The 20,782-nt window shown below is 45.7% G+C and overlaps 2 protein-coding genes across 4 annotated transcripts in view; both read left to right on the plus strand.

The window, feature by feature from the left end:
• Positions 1–1,520, plus strand: part of LOC119387031 (FERM domain-containing protein 5-like) — a 12,507-nt gene extending 10,987 nt beyond the window's left edge. Inside the window, exon 8 of the mRNA XM_037654331.2 lies at positions 1,461–1,520. Within this exon, the coding sequence (XP_037510259.2) occupies positions 1,461–1,520 (60 nt within the window). The remainder of the gene's footprint in view (positions 1–1,460) is intronic.
• Positions 1–20,782, plus strand: part of LOC119387033 (FERM domain-containing protein 5) — a 300,038-nt gene that overhangs the window by 11,397 nt on the left and 267,859 nt on the right. The window lies entirely within an intron of this gene.

A 20,782-nucleotide genomic window follows, 5' to 3' on the forward strand; every position in this document is an offset into this window, starting at 1 on the left:
GAGGTCGTACTTTTCTTTTTTTTTTTTTATTACTGGCGCTACTAACGCGGCAAGAATGAGGAAGTATAGCGTCCTTATGCAGAACACGTGCGAGTCGGGCACGTTGGAAGTTTTTCGCCGGCTCCGCTCCGCACAAAAGCGGTTTAATTTAAAGCGATCACCGGTGATGGGAATTTTTCAAAAGCAAAAGAAGTGCGGAAGGATGAGGACAGTGCAACGCTCCCTAATGGGAATGCGAGTGAAAAAGGTGTAACGGGGACTGATTCTTCTTTTAATTGTGCGTGAAGGCGAAGAAGTAAAAGAAAATGATTGAGATGCAGGTCACGTTTGATGGTTCTGCGAACTTCACAAGCACACGCGCGCCATTCACGAGAGTAATTCGATTCGCATCTTACGGATTAAACTTGCTTTTGTTTTCTGTTCCTTCAGTGAGTTAAGCCTGTGTGCTGGGAGGGGGGGGGGGACTCGGAAAGAACTCTCAAGGTTTTTATTTCGTAAATAAGCTTTGTGTCAGGCTATGTCACCTTCCCTAATACGATGTCCAGCGTCAAGATTGACCGGAATGTTATCTTAGGAAAAATGATAGCGTAAGTGCTTTTTGTGAACATAGACATTGGTATTATCCCCAAGAACATCTCCTAAAAACCACGTAATGAAAACTTTCATAAACAAATAAGGAAGTGAACAATATCGCCAGCACCCGGATCGTGTAGTGTGGAATGGGAGGTAGGTGGAGAGAAAGAAATAATGGGACGCAATATAACGGACGCTATCGGGACTCAGAAATGACCATTTTTTTTTTCAGCCGTAACCAGTGTTCATAGTAACAAGTTGGAGGCCCTATAGTCATTGTGTCCCGAAAATTTTTTTTTTCAATAATGCTACAACATGTCCGCATTAATTTTACTTTTTTCTTGTTTTGAACGAATGACATGATCGTGAAGAAAAAGGAAATGTGAAGGTGCGTGGTGCACAGGATGACAAGCAATAGTAGCGACAGGAAGCGTACGTGTATGAAATGACTTTAAGGTTTTCCTGAGCGAATGTTTGCAAAAAGAAAGTCAGATTACCGCAGCTGAGCTCATCAGACCGAATCTTTCTCTCTCTTTTTTTTTTAATCAGCTCGAATTTTCGAACTTGATAACTAAAAAACAATCTCCCATTTCAGGCTAGTGTAATTGGTTGGATAGTTCATCAGAATACTGATTTTAAAACTATAACTCCATGCCTATTTTGTTATTGGAACATATCTTCGTCAATACCTCGTGGTTTCCGCGAAAATAATAAAATGACAAACAGGATCCGCATTGCCAAACTTGAAGAAGGACGTAACTGCATTTCAAGGACTGACGCGGGAAATCGGCGCAGTACCGAAATAGCCATTGTGGAAAAGAGGTAGCAATGAAACGAAACCTTGTAAAGTAGAGATATTCTCTTATGCCGTGCGGTTCATGTTGCAGAGTCAGGCCCATGCAGGCTTTCAGATGGTAAAGAATTCAAAATGTTACACGCTGATCTGAGCAGCCGGAACCGAGTGTTCACGGCAGGTCATTCTCTGGGGTCCACAGCCGTCATGCTCTCGAAAGCTGTTCACAAAATGAGTTCCTGGTAGCCGTCCACTTTCATCTGAGACGATAGAACCGCGTGAGTTCAAACGCTGGCGATTATGACAAAAGCAGAAATATAAGAAGTAAATGCAGTTGGTCGACAGGCGCGGAAGTATCCGGAGCAGAAAGTTTCGCCCGGCACTGCATCGGTGCGATGGCGTGAGTTATCCAGACACGGAAGTGGAACTTCTCGGCTCTGGCTCTTCCAGGGACAGGCTGTCCGCATTGTCCCGGAATGGACCTCCGGGAATTTTCCGCGGTTTTGGACAAATGGCTTTGGCTAGTTCGAGCGATTCGCTTCCTTGAAAAAGATGGTGCTACGCCTTTGTTATACTTTTCAGTGCATTATTTTTCTGTGTTATTACATGGCGCCCGTCTGTCTAGCTCGCAAGAAGCAAGGTACAGTACGATGGCGGGAACCGAAGCGAGTTGTAGTATTTGCCGCTGAGGGACAGAACCACTAAAGGAACGTCGTCTCTTTTACATCGAAGCTGTACTATATCGGCGTAATCTGACGTGACCCAAGATAATCAACATCATGAACCGCCACGCGCTCTCTTGGTCATCTTCTTCACCTATTACTTCGTTCCCAGAACACGTGCACCGATTGTCCGGCGTATAGCAAGGGGGAAGCACAAAGCAAAGGAGATATGTGAGGATGAGGAGGAGGGCGAAGAAAGAGAGAGAGAGAAACAACACAGAGACAGAAAGAAAGAAATGTATAAAGAAAGAGAAAACCTTGGCGAAAAAGAATTCTTCATGTGGTGGCGGGATTCAAACCCGCGCACCCATGATCCGAATGTGAGCGTCCTAACCACTCGGCTATCCAGGCACGCTCACAGAGCGTAGCGTAGCCTTGTATAGTATAGTATAGCAAGGGTGTAGAAAAGGGAAGTGAGGGGGAAGAGAAAAAGATGTGAGGGTAGGGAAAGAAGGAGGGCAGAGAGTAAAGCATAGCATATAAAGACTGAGAAAGAGAGAAATAAAGAGAAAGAAATGCAGAGAGAAAATGAAAGAGAGAAAGAGAGAGAATCAAAGAAAGAGAAAGAAATATAAAGAAAGAAAAAAGATACAAAGAAAGAGAGGAAGCAAGCGAGAAACAGAGAGAGAGAGTGTGATACAAAGATAGGAAAGAAAGAGAAGTAATAGAAAGAAAAAGAGAGAGAGACAGAAAGAAAGAAATAGAAATAACCCGAGTCGAAAAAAGACAGAAAAAACAGAGAGAAGCGAGAAAAGGAAAGAGAGGAAGAAAGAAAGAGGAAAATAAAAAGAAACAAAGAAGGCCGACAACTTCCAGAGAGAGATATAGAGAGACAGAGAAATCGGTTGCCCAGCGAGCGGCGACGGGCCCGTGCTTCGCTGTGCCAAACTTTGCGCGACTTAGTGCTAACTTCCCGCATTTTTTAACAGCAGAGATGTTTATGCCAGCCGTTGATTGTTATCCGCGAACAGAAAACTATCATCATCATGAACGGGCATGTGCTATGTTCGTCCTCTTCTTCCTTTTCGCCCTCTTCTTCATCTTCTGCTTCGCTGCCAGAACACGTACGCCGATGTGTCCGGCGTGGAATGGATTTACTCTGGTGGGTGAGAGAACGAGTACAAAGAGAGAGAAAGAAATGAAGAAAAACAGAAAGAGAAAGATAGAAGCAGTGATATATATATATATATATATATATATATATATATATATATATATATATATATATATATATATATAATATATATATATATATATATATATATATATATATACCGAAGAAAGAAAGTAAATCATTTTTAAAAAATTTTAAAAAATGCTGTACAAATTTGCGTTGTCTACAACAACAACAACAACAACAACAACAACAACAAATACTTTAGGACGACGAATATTATGCAAGAGAAGTAGCAGGCGCCACACATTTACACCAACCTCTCCTTATAGACATTTAATAAAAGCAACAAATGCAACAACAACGACAACAACAATACTAATATCGGTGCGGTCCTGTACGGGTGCGTAATTTTTTTGTGAATATTTTGAGCTACTTTTCGTATTTTATCATATGTGCTTGATGCGTGACATTTATCATCGTATATAGAAACTTCCCACGAATCTGGCAATTCGAATACCTAAGATACACCTATGCCTCGTGTGCATAGGGAGCTTTGCCACATAGTGTCTCTTTATGAGGTGGTGTGCTCTTTACAGTGAAAAATGGAAGAGGCTACATCAGTCCCTAAATAAGCGTACAACTTTCTGAATTCACTTTATTTAGAAAAAAACAGTGGCTTGATATAAATGTCGAGACAATCGCAGTATTCCCTACATAAATATTACATGACGTGAGAATGCCTAACGCTCGTTAACTACATCTCATAAAGGAATAAATTCGGCCGCTCTTGTCAACTTTATGGATACGCTGGCTGCAAAAGCAGCAAAAGAAAATGCAGAGGCCTGAAATGAGCTTATTTGCTGTGTTCGTTGTAAGTTTTCAATCTTTTCAGGCTCCTGTTCATAAATGTTGATATATGGGGCGAGATATCTTTTCTACTGCATCAACGACTGCATTTAAGAAAGCTGTACCCCGATCAACACCTTCAGAATATTTCTAGCAATATCGCGCTTGCAGTGCGCGCTGATGCTCCTGTGCTGAAGTGCTCGTAAGCTTCTTCGCTAACATTTGCCAAAATTTTCGCAGTTGAAAATATTGCTCAGAACTTAGCATTTACTTTAAAATTAAACGCACTTTCCTATATTAAGTCTTGCACAACACTAGCGACATTTATGTTACTTTAGTGGGACCGAGAAATGGGGTTCTGTTGGCTACTGTAATTAATTCTGGCAAATACCAACTACTTAGAATATATGGCAAGGCTCTCAACTGCTGACATGTTTAACGACTGTAGATTAAGCGCAGGAGGACCTACACTACTTGGGATTTAGGTCCTAGTTCCGCAGGGCCGCAGCTGACACCGCGTTGTAGTTTCTTAAGGAGGATTTTTTATATTAATATATCCCGCGAAATGAAAGCCTGGGTCAAAACTAAAGAGAAGACAGCAAGTATGTACCAATTTATTCTGTAATTGTTGAGGCAGCTCTACTAGAATCTTGGTTGTTGCCAAGAGATGGGTGGCATATAACGAGGGGGCCATAAAATATTTCGTGTGTGACTGTTAATATTTATGTAGGCTGTGATTATTTTCTACTCAATACGCTTTTCCTTGGTATTGTATAAAACAGTGTGCCCGTTGTACCGTGCACCTTCGGTACTGCGTGTCTGTACGTTTTGCAAAATGCAGTCCAAAATGGTCTGTTTACAAAATGGGCCACGAAAACAGCTCCGAAATCTCTTGACTTGGTGATATAAAGGGCGATTTAATAATATAGCTCGCGATAATGTTTTCAAGTTGAACCTATACCATGCAGACGTGTGAATGTTGCTTAAAAATAATAGCATTCTACTAATAAAAAAATGCTTTTGAAATGCTCGAAATATACCTAGAAACACTTAACTAAAATAAAGTGCAACTGCAAACGTATAGCTATTTGCTGCATTTAGATTGGATACTTCAATGAAAGTGATATATTTGCAAAGCTACAAAGCCTTTAGTAAACAGAAGGTTGGTGTTTAGTTGAACATTTATAATAGTCAACCTTCTCATACCGGTTGAACTATAGCGGAGGCGCAGTTTTTGAAGGCACTGGCTCAATAGCTTACTGTGGTAATATTTGCAGGCAACTCAATGTCAAAAAGAGTTAATGAGCACGACAGCCGGCTGTCTGATATGTAGTTGACCGTCCCGTGTTTTCGCATCTAAAGAAGCATAAACAAGAACTCCCTCATTCCTAACCAGACTGTGCTGCCGCTATACGTAAAGACGCCACAACGATCTATCCCCTGTTTTTCATCGGCGTGAGTAGATGGCGCAGCTTGTTTGACAACCTTCCATTTTGGGGATTACGCTGCTCGAGCAGCACCGCTCCACTGCAATGCTCGATTGCGGTCGGGATGCGTAGTTTTCTGTTTTCTCGCCTGTGGCCTAATTTCGCAGTCGAGGCTAAAGGTGAAAAATTTTTTTCTACCACTCTGTATCAGCGTGTGGACAAATAAAAGAAAAAAAAATCATGGCATATCCACGTGGTGAACGATGATGAGTGGGGCGAAGCTCCGGAGGGAATCATCGGTAAACCGTGAATCTTCTGTGTAACGCCCCATCAATCATCATATAAAGAGTGAGAAATACTGTGTGTATATTACAAACATCAAACTTTTATTTTTCTGAATTAGATGATGCTTGGCTTGCGTTGTCCCTTCATTATCACGGCTTTATGGTCCGTGAAATGAAGGGATAGCGGTTCCTGTACGGGTTGCAATTGGAAATTTGAAAATACCAGGTCTATACACGTCCCTCGGATGGTCGTTGGTTTCATATGATCAAAGGACGTGCACGTGAGAGCATATTTGGCTGCCATATGTTGTATTAACCACTCATTGTTCTTTTCGGTAATATCGACATTCAGGTCACCAACTAACACAAATGGTCTATTCTTGTACTTGTCATAATTACACAATGCCGTGTCAATGAATGTCTTGATATTCCCACTCGACAAATTGGGCGCAAGGTACATGGTCATGATGATGCATCCATCAAAATCGGTGGCAGCATATTCACCGTTGTGGCTCTGTGTCGTTGGTAGTAGTTTCAGATCTTGTGCCTGTTCTGTTTGTTTGACGTATACGGCCACACCACCTGCAGGACGCTCTGCGTCATCGATGCACACGACTGGAACGTATCCTTTGATATACGGTCTTTTGGCGTTCCACGTCTCGGTAAGACAGAGAACGTCCACCGCAGTAAGTATGGGGTCCCGTTCCACATCGTCTACAAGCTTGACATAAAACTAGCTAGGCTTACGTGGTAGGCGGGAAACTACAGAAGGCAACAACAAGTAAAGAAAACATAAGAGAACGGCAATCTTTTGCCAAGACGTTCGACCACTGCAAAGTTAACGGCTATCTCGTGGGTGGGTCTCTGTAGCCTTGTCTTCCATCCGGCGACTCCGAGCGAAATAGAAAGCGCGCCAAGAGGGAGCCTCATGGCGCGTTACTTCTGAAATGTTGTCTTCGGGCGTCGTTGAAAACACGAGGCGTAGTAAAGAAGAAAGAACGCCACACAGGCGAACACGCACGAGAGTCTCACTCGTCAACGTCGTCTTCTTCTTCTACTGCATACCAGAACGCGCGCTTTTCACGAACTAGAGGTGGCTACTACAAACAAACAAACGGAGGATGGACAGACCCACGGCATAAGGAGCTTCGCCACTAAAAGGAAGTACCTTCGTGTGCAAATCTAGGCTTATGTTATACTCAGAAAACAGCTTTCGTCAGCACCGACTAAGTTTGCGGCGGCAGACTACTTTCGCGAAACACTTTTCGCAATAACCACCCCGTTTAAAGCCCCTCAGGGAAACCGTGGGAACGTTGCGTTGGGGGCTGCAGGGAATTAAACATCGCAAGCGTTGCACACAGTTGGCACCTTTGACGAAACTTTTTAGCAGTGAAAAATTGCGAAAGGCACCGTCGGGATTTTCTTGACAGGGTGATCTTTTAAACTCGGCGCCAGTGTAATTAAAGTTGTGTTTCGTGAATTTTTGATGACGACCCAAAAATGTTTCACACCTTATGGGCTAGGACGGCGAAGATTTCTGATAGGCTGCCGAAAATAGAATGATAGGCCTATTTCGCAGACGTATGACCTTTGATCTCATGAAATTGTCGCATATTAAATAACGCATGTTATAAGAGAGGATGGAAGATGACAGGCACAGTAGAAGAGGCATCCTATATGTAATATTTATTGGTCCATTGTAGAATGACAGCGTTCTTTATTTCGTGTTGATGATGGGCAGGCTCCACATGTTTCTTGCTTACGAACATTCCATTTCGAAGTATATGCATTTTCTCAATAAAGTTATTAAAGTTCAGAAGCTGACTTCTCAGGTGATTTTTTGATTCTCTTCAAAGTTCTGCGAAGACTACATACCAGATTTCGCTTTCTGGTTAACTTCAGATGTCTTATTGGGAAAGATACCGATACTAGAGTGAAAGTTTGAGAGAAGCGCAGCGGCTATTAGGAAAACAACAAAAGTGTTGGAAAATGGTAATAACCTCCTAAAGGGAAAAAGTACAGTGTAGGTGCGTTTGAGTAAGAGATAATGTCTGTTTATCAACTCATTATTGTAATGGTTCGTGGTGGCGCACATGACAGAAAATCATCGTTGTTTATCAGTACCCCAGCTCAACTATCATATCTCGTTGCCTGTTCAACACGGCTGTGACGCAGTGGTTCTAATGATTGGCCTGGAATCGCAAGGTCTTTTGTTCACAGGTGGTCCTGGTCAGATTTCTTTTCTTGACGTTAGACCACGCTGTGCCACAAAAAAAGTGCGACTGGCGAGCGGACAATATGGTCTGTTCGTTTGCTAGTTCACAACTGTGAACAGTAAAATTATAGAGATATTCTTCCTACGAGAGATAACCGGATAACCAGCACAAACACGCTTTTGGAAATCCTGCTGAGGAAGCTTTACAGTGTGCAGAGAGCGAAACGACGCACGTTGGCTGTTTTCAACGTTAACAAAAAACTTGAACAAATTAATGGCCAACTTTTGACAACCACTGCGCAATTCACCTTCGCACTGCAAACTAAAGAGTAGTGAAACTGCCCACCGTCGTTCTCTTCTAAAGGAAAGAGGAATAGGCAGTGGCGGCACTCACTGAAACAGCTTCGAAACGGGTTTTTGCGCAATACGCTGCGATACGGATATCATGCTTGGCCCATTACGATCCGTCCGGGTTTAATTGATGCGATCCTTCATTTCGCTCCAATTACCATCCAGAACTCGCGCAATAACGAGGGCGCTGGCCTGGCGAGAAAATAGGGGGCATAAATCATCCACCTCAGGCGCTTGGGAAATACGGTGGTGCATATGCGGTAGTATAGGCAGGTATTCGCAAGGTTTAGCAGAAAGCTTGCAAGCAGCATGCGCCAGGGCACTCCATATACATTGGAGGGCAGCAATCTGCTTGAAACAGTGCGGTTGAAATTCGAGAAGAATTGTTGTAGTTCGAAGTATGGCGCGAATAGTTGCAGCACGATTAATCGACGCTTGCCTAGCAGGTGGCCGTGTGCGTCCGTGGCGAAATAATTGAGCGGGTAGATTGAGGGAAGTTTGTGGCGTTACCATCGGGCGATTAAGGCGATGCCCATAACGCGTACGTGGACGGACTTCTATCGGGTCGCGGAACGGTGACATCAGGTGGCCGCAAATGTACAGTCGGTGTCAAAGGTATAGAGGCCATTAGGTCTGAGGAAACATTGAATTTCTCGGCGACTTTTGACTGTACTTGGTAGAACTGAGCAGTAAACGTTGTTTGCTCGTTTTAGAACAGGCTGAAAATCTGAATTCAAGGCTGCCTGCCGAAGCAGCGAGAATATTCAGGTTTTTGTTGTCTCGCGTTACCTAAACTTTCGACGCTGACTGTACAAGAGCCGATCCCGGCGATAACGTAATACTGAACTGTCCTTCAATGGTGAGCACGCGGTCTTGCAGGTACACCAAACTACATGCCCCGTGAAGGCAGGCTTGATTGGTTGCTTTATTAAAGAAGTAGTGCTCTTTGTTAAGTATATCAGTTGATATGAGGATATTTAGGTACAGCGAGTCGTTTTACTGCGCAGTCAAGCAGAGCACAAAGTCACCAACCGGCATACATCTGGAGGTAGTTTAGATACGACTGTACATTAGGCTATTCAAGATACATTGATTGACTTTTGTCTTTGAGCGATGAACCGAAAGGCTGGTGAGACTTAGTGAAATATCGCAAGGCATCGCAAGTCTCTGTATAGGGATTACAAGAGAATGCTTCGCACCAATTAATAAACGTGAATATAATGTAAACATATTAATGTCAGGTCTTCAAAAATTCATGCCATATCCATGGAGTGAATGATGATTGAGGAGATGGCTTGGAGATAATCGGGTAAACCGTGAATGCTCCGTACAATTCCTCTACTGTCATATAAAGACGTCACACGTTGTTATAGTAGCGATTGTGGTCAGGTTGTTGTCGAACCACAAGCGCTCGCAGACCTTGCAGCTGTGGCCGAACGTGTGGTCGAGGAAATTGCGCTAGAAGCGCGCGTCGGCGCCTCTAACTTCAGACGCTTGGCCGCTGCATCCCGCGCCCGTACCTCTTCGAGGTTCTCTTGCCACCGCTCCGCGCTGCTTCGGCCTCGCGGGCTTGTATCTTTGGGTCCGCACGACGCTGACGTCTCTCTGCGGCCTCGCGAGCTCTTACCGCAGGGTCTTGGCGGCGAGCCCGCTTGCTGCTGCCCATAGGTCGGCACTGTAAGAGAATACTCACTCACACTCACTCACCCCAATTTTTTCAGCCTTCGCACTCACTCACGTTCATACTCACGCCCACTCACACTCATAGGCACTCACTCACGTTCATACTCACGGCTACTCACACTCATAGGCACTCACTCACGTTCATACTCACGCCCACTCACACTCATAGGCACTCACTCAGGTTCATACTCACGCCCATTCACACTCATAAGCATTCACTCACGTTCATACTCACGCCTACTCACACCCATAGGCTTTCACTCACGTTCATACTCACGCCTACTCACGCTCATAGGCTCTCACTCACGTTCATACTCACGCCCACTCACACTCATAGGCACTCACTCACGTTCATACTCACGCCTACTCACACTCATAGGCACTCACTCACCTTCATACTCACGCCTACCACACTCATTGGCATTCACTCACGTTCATACTCACACCTACTCACACTCATAAGCATTCACTCACGTTCATACTCACACCTACTCACACTCATAGGCACTCACTCACCTTCATACTCACGCCTACTCACACTCATAGGCATTCACTCACGTTCATACTCACACCTACTCACACTCATAAGCATTCACTCACGTTCATACTCACACCTACTCACACTCATAGGCATTCACTCACGTTCATACTCACACCTACTCACACTCATAGACACTCACTCACGTTCATACTCACGCCTACTCAGACTCATAGACACTCATTCACGTTCATACTCAAGCCTACTCACACTCATAGGCACTCACTCACGTTCATACTCACGCCTACTCACACTCATAGGCACTCACTCACGTTCATACTCACACTTACAGGCACTCACTCACGTTCATACTCACGCCTACTCACACTCATAGGCACTCACTCACGTTCATACTTACGCTTACTTACACTCATAGACACTCACTCAAGTTCATATTCACACTTACAGGCACTTACTCACGTTCATACTCACGCCTACTCACAGTCATACGTACTCAATCACGTTCATACTCACACCTACTCCTACTCATAGGCGCTCACTCACGTTCATACTCACGCCCACCAACACCAACTGATGGGCATACTCACGCCCATACTCGCGCCCACTCACACCCACTGAAGTTCATACTCACGCTTCCTCACACTCATAGGCACTCACTCACGTTCATGCTCACACGTCACGACCATTGGTAGTCACTCATGTTCATACTCACGCCCGCTCACACTCATAAGTGTTCACTCACTTTCAGTAACGCCTCTCACACTCATTGGTACTCACGCACGTTCATACTCACGTGCACTGACTATCATACCTACTCACTCACGTTCACACTCACACGTACACACACTCATAGCACTTACTCACGCTCTTACTCACATCAACTCGTACTCACTCACGTTTACACTCACGCCATCTCACACTCATAGGCACCCACTCACGTTCATACTCACGCCCACTTACGCTCATAAGTACTCACGTTCACACTCAAGGGTACTCACACTTATGGGCACTCGCTCACGTTTATACTCATACCTGCTCATACCCATCGGTACTCACCGACCCATTCACACTGGTAAGTACTGACTCACACCTACTCACACCGGTGCTCACGTTCATACTCACACCTACTCACAGCCATTTGTACTCACGTTCATACTCACACCTACTCACAGCCATTTGTACTCACGTTCACTCATGTCTACTCACTCCCATGGGTACTCACTCACATTCATACTCACACCTATTACACTCGTATGTTGCCTTCATACTCATGCCTTCTCATATCCCTCGTCACTCACTCATACTCACACTCACACCTTTGAAATGACTCTACTCATGAATGAACATGCCATGCTTTCCGCTCTACTCACAATCACATGCGGCCCCTGATGTCCATATTGAAGTACACTCCCGTTCACAGATACTCGCGTTTACACGACCAATAGCTCCCATCTTCGATCATTACCACTCCCACCTAAAGTCCCTAGAACAGGGAAAAATCTAGGGACTTTACTCACACCTACTCAACCTCGCCGGGTCTCATTCACATCTCTCTGTCACACTGGACAAAAGTTTTGTATGCATTCGCATCTAAGATGATCATCTCTCATATATTCTCGTTATATCCGAACGTGCAGATTTGTAAGTTTGTAATGGATAGTCTCAGAAACAAACCGCGGATGTTAACACTGGTTCAAGGGAAATGTGCTATGTATATGTATTATTTTTTTTATTTGAACTTTATTCAGACAGACATTGTCTGGGATGAAGGGGCTAAAAGCAGATGCAACTCCCTGACGAAGGCCCCTCTACCCATACATTGCTCAGGGGATGTCATATGGGATGTCGGGACCGCGGAAAATTTGTTCGAATTAACCGAATGCCGAATTATCGAAAGTATCAAGGAAACAATAAACAAGTGTCTACTACATCAATGCATTCGCATTTTCTTGATGACCACTTAAATTCATGGTACATATCTGGAATAAAAGCAATGCAAATGCCGCAAATGTCTTCATCGCAACTCCGTTCACAATGTGACCGCGGCTCAAGACAGCCGTGTCTTAACGCTAAACGTGATCTGCCCCCCTCCCTTATTACGTACCGCCACCGCCACCACGCGCACGTGAAGATAACTTCTGCGCCGGAAAAATGATCGACAAATGATCGTTCGTTCATCGTAATGTCGCAACCTAATTTTATACCAGCATGCGCACTGCGGCTGAATCTCTTCACCTTCAACAGCTTCCACTATGTTCGAGTTGCGTGACATTGCGCGTGCATTGCCCGAAGTCAAAACGAGGCTACTGAGTGCCGCATCCGCTGTGAACGAAAGTGCGGTTGCTAAATTAAGACACGATCATGGCGACCACGCAGTTCCGAAGGCGCGTGCGCGGCCTGCGCCCACAGTCGAAACGAAACTGCTCGGCACAGCATCCGCTGCTGAATAAACCTGGCTCGCTAATGCACAATAATGAATGGCTACTAAACAGTTCTGAAGCGACGCGGCGAAAACGAAACTACTACTTGTCGCAGCTTTGACCCGCAGTCGCCGCTGGCGCTATGGACGCGATCATAGATATATCACCCACGCAGTTCGCGTGCGCCGAGAAAAATCGAAGACAAAGCAAGTGGGCCGCAGCCGTCGAAGTCTTTGTCGCCAAAAACGTGATTATGGCTAGATCGTGGACGGCGACCACGCTTTTATGAAGGACCGCAGCCGTTTGAGTTGTTCGCGAATGCCGTTTTTCCTCCTGTGAGTCGAACTCCGAGTCGAACCTCGGATTGCTTGGTGCGCTCCGAGGATCGTCCGAATTAACCGGGTTGCGGGCAAGTATGACCGAATTAACGAGAGTTTGATACCATTAAACAATGCATAAGCTTGCCGCGACCAGCGAACACGTCCGAATCATCCGATTTTCCGAATTAACGAAGAGCGAATAACGACCTTTTAGCGTATAACTTTTCATTTTCGTCGACTGACCAAACAGCAAATGTACGGGGCGCTTATTTGCTTACTCCACTTTCACTGCTTATGCCAGGGGTTTAAAACTCACGTCAGCTAACGAGCCGCAGTCACGAAAATTTATTCCCGCAAGGGCCAGGACACAATGACGAAGGTAAGAGTGGGGGGCGGGTAGGAATAGCTTGTACAAAATGTCAAGCCATGCATAAGCATGCTCCGCCGCTATGTCAGGGACAATTTTCTCCCCCCCCCCCTCTCGCCCCTGAAAGTGCATTTTGCTTGCACGCTGCTCGACCAATATAGCATTGAATGCTTAGGTTTGTTTTGTCGGCGAACACAGTGAAAATCCAGCGCACACTCATGACGTCGAGGTAGAAGCACACCACCACAGCGCTGATCGGCCTTGTGCCACATTGTGATTTCTGTGCGCCACACCAGCGGCCGCGTTAATCCTTGGATTATGCCGCTTTTGAGACATGGCGAGTTGACGACGCAGTATGGACGTCCGCATTTCGCCATAAAAATGTGTATCTAGTACATTGAATCGGTGTACTTCATATAAAGTTATTCGTATTAAGGCGAAAGTCTTATATGCCTCATCAAGCGGGAAAAGTGACCTGTAATGCCATGTGACGCTCCCTCCTAGTCCTTTTCCTTCGTCCATGTACAAGCCCAATCAGTAAACACACACACACACACACACACACACACACACACACACACACACACACACACACACACACGCACGCACGCACACACACACACACACACACACACACACACACACACACACACACACACACACACACACACACACACACACACACACACACACACACACACACACACACACACACACACACACGAGATCACGGGAAATACATCATCTCCTCCTTATGCGCTCGTGTCGACCACCGCCACGGGACCGGCGAGGCTGCCATCGTCCGAGGCGGCAGAAGAAATGGCCATAGCCCTAGCAATAATCCATAGTGGCAACGAGGACATACTTGTCGTGAGTGACGCGAAGACGGTGGTGCGAAACTTTACCAAGGGATGGGTCTCCGTCGAGGCGGCGCACATGCTGAAGGCCAGAGTCGCGGACTTCAAGTCCAGCGCGATCACCACCAAATATCTCAAGTGGTTCCTTGCGCATGTGGGAGAGCTTGGCAACGAACAAAGACCCGACCTCCCGTCGAACCACAACAAGCGCGCGCACCGCGTCGCGAGACTGCTAATCCGCCGCGACGCGGACGAAAGGGCCGCGGCTGTGCGAGACATCGTCGATGGCGAGACACCCAAGGTTGGAGGACATTCTTCTGCGACGATGATAACAGACCCAGAAGCCTTACAGGACTGCATGGAAATCATGGTCACGTACCACGAGATCTTCAGCCACTACAGGAAAACGCTACCCCACAAGCAGCTAGAGACGTCTCAGGCGTCTGACCTGAGACGTCTGCAAATTGACACATTCGAATATCCCCGGCATCTGAACAGGCTGTGTCCGTCGCTCCACCCGTCACCCGGCTGTCCGTGCTGCGGGCACGAGACAGCCGACATGGCACACACACTTTGGAGGTGCGAGTGCGGTATTCGCCGCCACTACCCGGACGAGGGAGTGTGTACCCCATGACGACTGGCTGAGCGGTGGCGAGCCGCCCTTCTCAGCCCACATCTAGTGGACCAAATCTGGGCTGTCCAGCGAGCCAGGGCTATCGCCGAGGACGTCGCATGATGTTCCCCGGACGACGGCTCCTGGAGGCCTAGCCCGGGTCAGTGATTCCTCGTTGGACTCTAAATAATTTAAAGTTCATTACCTACCTACCTCATTATGCGCAAGGGTCAAAAGGTCATCACAAACTCATAATTTATGAAGGAAGCCTTTTATGTCTCACGCGAAGCACGAAAGGCTGGCTCAAAAAATCTAGTGACCTCTAAAGCGTGGAACTGTGCGCTACCTTTGCCTTTGCGGCCTTCGTGTGAAAAAGAAAAAGCAAAGCGGCGCTTGTGCGATATAAATTGCATGGTCAAATAGTCGCACCCGATGGCTTTGGTATTCAAGCCGTCTTAGGAGAATGCATCAGGGGAACTGTGAATCTTTTTCCTGGTTTCTAGGATATTCACGGTCCCTCGGTTCCTTCAAAGCCATCGTGCTGAGGTAGCCAAAACTTCTTTATCATATTGTCGCGACGTCAAGACAGAGGCCGTAACGCACAGAATGATCGCGTCTTTTTTGTTCTACAATTTTTGCTTTTAAGTACATGTGAGAAGTAAGGGATGCGTAAGAAAGTATTATGAAAGAAGTAAACTTACGGAGCAGCCCGACCTCTACGGACTACGAAATGGCACAGATACAGGTTGTCCTGTGATGTCACTTCCGGCTTTTAGTTTTTGCACTTTGCGGAGTATCAACGTGAAATATTTTTGCTATAGCCAAAATAAAATGTAGTGATTAGTGATGCCGAAAATTGCGCTCAATCTGAAGAGAAAAAAAGTAAAGTAAACCGGTAAGAGACGGGCCAAGATGGATACAGTCAGGATAAAAAAATTAGGATTTTTCCTGACAAATCACACGATGCTTTAGAACAAGAAGAAAATATGGACGTGGAATGATGAACAATACCTTAACCACACTGATTTACGAAACAGAAATTTGAAGGTAAATCATGAAGGCAAGCATTAAGTAAATTCTCCAGAACTACAAAAAGATAATAAAGAAACGACAACGCGTCAGTATTACCAACTCCAGTGATCAAGTAGAATTAGTAGACTGTAGAAACTGGAACACCACTATGTTAGTTGGCGAAATCATCTACTGTTGCTGAGCGCTCACTTATTTTCTCTGATAATAATATCTGGGTTTAACGTGCCAAAACCACGATATGATTATGAGGCGTGCCGCAGTGGAGGGCTCCGGAAATTTTGACCAGCTGGTGTTCTTTAACGTGCACTGACATCGCACAGTACACGGGCATCTACCACCACGCTTCCATCGAAATGCGACCGCCGCGGCCGGGGTCGAACACGCGACCTTCGGGTCAGCAGCCGAGCACCGTCCGCTACACCACCGCGGCGGACTCTTAATTTCTCTAGTATTAGCGAAACGGTTGCTCGTGGTGGTGTTGCACACGTCACCGGTCTCAGGAAAATTAATAGTCGAAACAGTGCTACACTCCAAGAAAAAAAAAAAGGTCAAAAGGAGTCACGGCAACCGACTGTCTTCGGCAATTCATTTGACCCCTTTTGGAAGGTAGAATCAGAAAATGATATTTAACTTTTCTGCAAGAGTCAGTTGTCACTCTTGCAGCGCGTTTCCATCGGCTAGCGTGTCGAAGACGTCGCCGTCGCGTCGGCACTGGCTATGCACGAATGAAAGCAAATCTTTTCTGAGAAATCGCTTCAAAATTTGGTTTCAGAATAAGCACGACTTTGCGCCAGCGTATTCCGACACCCAAGCACATCCTCCGGCAGTCAGGGGCACGCCGTGAGCGGTTACTGACCGCATGTTTTACAAACGTAACCCATCCTTAAATACTCAGCAAACACATTCGAGTACGAGCACCCGAACGACACGCAGCGCGCGCGGACGCCGTCTACGTCGAGATCAGACATGTCACATGCTATAATTGGCGCACATAACTCCCACAATCACGTAAACTCACTTGATTCTGTTACAGCGTCATCGCAGATGTTGGCGAACCACGAAAACAGCAAACAGAAACCAAGGAAAGAAGTGCACGGCGGCGACCGCAACAACGCGCGCCGTCGAAAGTCTATCGCTTTTTCACCTTACCGGCGAGGCGTGTCCAACTTAAGTGACCAACGCGTACGTGCTGGAAGCATCCTACTATGTCTGCACCTCAAACTACCGTCTTTAAGCCTAGAAAAACCATAATATATAGTGCGTATAAGCGTTCTGTAGACGGGCTTTTTTTTTACGTTCCCACGCGCGGAAGCATGCTGCACACTCATGGTTGATAGAAATGTTATTATGAAGTAAACTAAAGCGCATCTCCAAACGACATCTTGCACCTTCAGCAGTGCAGACACAATGTGCGATCAGCAAAAAATGACCCTTGATAATTGTTTGCATCGCTCATTTTATGGGCGCTTGTACAGCAACGCGCATAACGGCATCCGCAACAGCCCCGCGGACGCAGGCTGCTGTTGGAAATGGCTGGCAGATAACTTCCGCAGAGCTGCTACAGACGCCCAGCTAAAGCTGTATAATTAGTACCTACGAAAGCAGTACACTCACCGTTAACGGGCGCATGTTGTTCGTGTCCGCGGCTCCATGAATATTCCGCCCTCCTAGCGTGACTTCGAGCACGGAGCCTGGCGTCAACGCCACCGAAGATGCGCATTTTTGATCGAACACAAAACTGCACGACAGGCAACTGACGCAACCCGTGCAACCGACGCAACGCACAACGCATTCCAAGAGACCGAGCAAATTGAGAGAGAAGGCCGAGGCGCGGCGCCAGCCCGGCTGGCTCCGTCGGCGAGGGAGGCGAGCCACCGCGCCAGAACGGCGCCGAACGGCAAACGCGCGATACGTATGGCGCATACGACGGCGCCTTCATCGCGGAAGCCAATCGAAACGCGCTTTAGGAGAGTGCCGTGACTCCAGCCCAAATGCTCTCTTTCTCTCATCTACCTTCCAAAAGGGATCAAATGGACACCCGAAGAGAGTCACGCGGCCGTGACCCTCTTTTGACTCTTCTTTTTCTTAGAGTGTACTCAGTTACTCACACTAATAGTACCCTCATGAGTGCTCACTCACGTTCAAACTCACGACTACTCACACTCATGAGCACTCACACACGTTCACACTCACGCCTACTCACCCTCATGAGTGCTCACTGACGTTCACACTCACGTCCACTCACACTCATGAGCACTCACTCACGTTCATACTCATTCCTACTCACACTCATGAGTGCTCACTCACGTCCAGTCACACTCATGAGCACTCACTCACGTTCATACTCACATCTACTCACACTCGTGAGTACTCACTCACGTTCACACTCACGTCCACTCACACTCATCAGCACTCCCTCACGTTCATACTCACATCTACTCACACACATGAGTACTCACTCACGTTCACACTCACGCCTACTCACCTTCATGAGTGCTCACTCACGTTCACACTCACGTCCACTCACACTCATGAGCCCTCACTCACGTTCATACTCACATCTACTCGCACTCATGAGTACTCACTCACGTTCACACCCACGCCTACTCACCCTCATGAGTGCTCACTCACGTTCACACTCACGTCCATTCACACTCATGAGCACTCACTCACGTTCACACTCACGTCCACTCACACTCATGAGTGCTCACTCACGTTCACACTCACGACTACTCACACTCATGAGTGCTCACTCACGTTCACACTCACGTCCACTCACACTCATGAGTACTCACTCACGTTCACACTCACGTCCACTCACACTCATGAGTACTCACTCATACTCACACTCACGTCCACTCACACTCATGAGTACTCACTCACGTTCACACTCACAACGTTCAAATGAGTGTGAGTGAGTGCACTCATGAGTGAGTGTGCCGAGCTATGCTGCTGCCTTGCGAGCTCTCCGCTCCGCCGCCTTGCCTTCTTCGTTCATGTGATTAGCATCGAAGCGCACTGCCGAAGTGGAGCGAGCGCCGCATGTACAGTTGATGGTTTTGCCTGCGTTAACGTCATCATCAATGTGCTCGAAGAACAAGAGGAAGAAGAGTTCTCTTTCGCGCGAGCTGCGCCTGTAGCGGTCGCCTCTGAAACTAAGGTTACGCTGACGGCGCGGGACATTGCCCCAGCTTAAAAACCTGGCGAGCCAGCTCCTAAAAGATCAACTAGCACGAACAGACGACGAAAACACAGAAAGAATTGTTTGAGAAGAAAATGGAACGTAGGTAAAACGATTCTATTCAATCCGAGCGAGTGCACCTAAAACTGTCCCCAATATTCGGTATGCCGGGGTGTCAGTAAAAAAAAAAAAGAAGAAAAAGAAAAAAATCCCGCGAACTGATGGTGTCAGAAAATTTTTCCCAGGTTATTAGCATTTACATGTACTCCAAATAAAACAATATCACAATGGTAACAAAAAGGAATTATGAAATAATAATAATAATAATAATAATAATAATAATAATAATAATAATAATAATAATAATAATAATAATAATAATAATAATAATAATAATAATAATAATAATAATAAATAAATAAATAAATAAATAAATAAATAAATAAATAAATAAATCATTTATTTAACGTGCCCAGGAACAACCGTAAGGTCATTGTGCTGGCGCACGCAAAAAAAAAAACAATAAAAATAAACAATACAATACAGACAGTTTTCAGAAATAAAAAGAGCAAAAACACGTAGACAAAGAGAAATGAACACAAAAGGGGAGGAGTAAAATATGACAACACGAGAAATATTGACGGGGAATAAAAAATTAGATTGCATATATACAACTATGTGGAAAGACTGAGAAGGGAAGACTTTGTACATTGTGCCACAATATGTCAAAACAGTGCAAAGCTCGGATAAAAACAATGATTGTGGGCTATGAAAAACGTCAAGATCAAGAAAATTAACATTATAGAGACTTTGTATTCTGTGAACGGTAGAGTGTTGGAAGAAGCAGGCGGGTACCTGAAACGGTCTGTTCTCTCTGGTTAACTTACGCGGAATTCAAAAATTTACACAATTGAGAAGTACAGGGCAGGATATGATACCGTGGACTAGCTTGTAAAGAAATAAAGAGATCAGAGCGATTTCGTCGGCAGTGAAGTGATGGCAGTGATAATTATTCAGCAGTATTTGAACAAGATCCAGAGTCATTTTTAGCAAAGCGATGGTTATATATGCTGAGGAATTTTTTCTGGACTCGTTCAATGGTGTTACCGCTGGATTGAGCAATGCCATTCCATATCACGGACGCATACTCAAGTTGCGGAAGACATATTGCCGTGTACAATTTGTGTAGGGCCATGGAAGACCTGAATTCTCGAGATATTCTACATACACATCCGAGAGAACGAAGGCCCCGCATAGCAGCACGCTTAACGTGACAAGAAAAGTTTAACGCGCTGTCAACAACAACACCAAGATCACTGATTTCATAAACCTTGCATAACGGCACAGAATTGACAGAGTATTGAAATGACACGCTAGATGTTTTGCGAGTGATAGACATGAATTTTGTCTTCGAGGTATTCAGAGAAAGGTTATTACCGTCGCACCATTCGGAAAAAGAGCGCAAGTCTGACTGCAGCAAGC

This window comes from Rhipicephalus sanguineus, chromosome 3 (genome assembly GCF_013339695.2).
Source record: "Rhipicephalus sanguineus isolate Rsan-2018 chromosome 3, BIME_Rsan_1.4, whole genome shotgun sequence".
Lineage (NCBI taxonomy): Eukaryota > Metazoa > Arthropoda > Arachnida > Ixodida > Ixodidae > Rhipicephalus > Rhipicephalus sanguineus.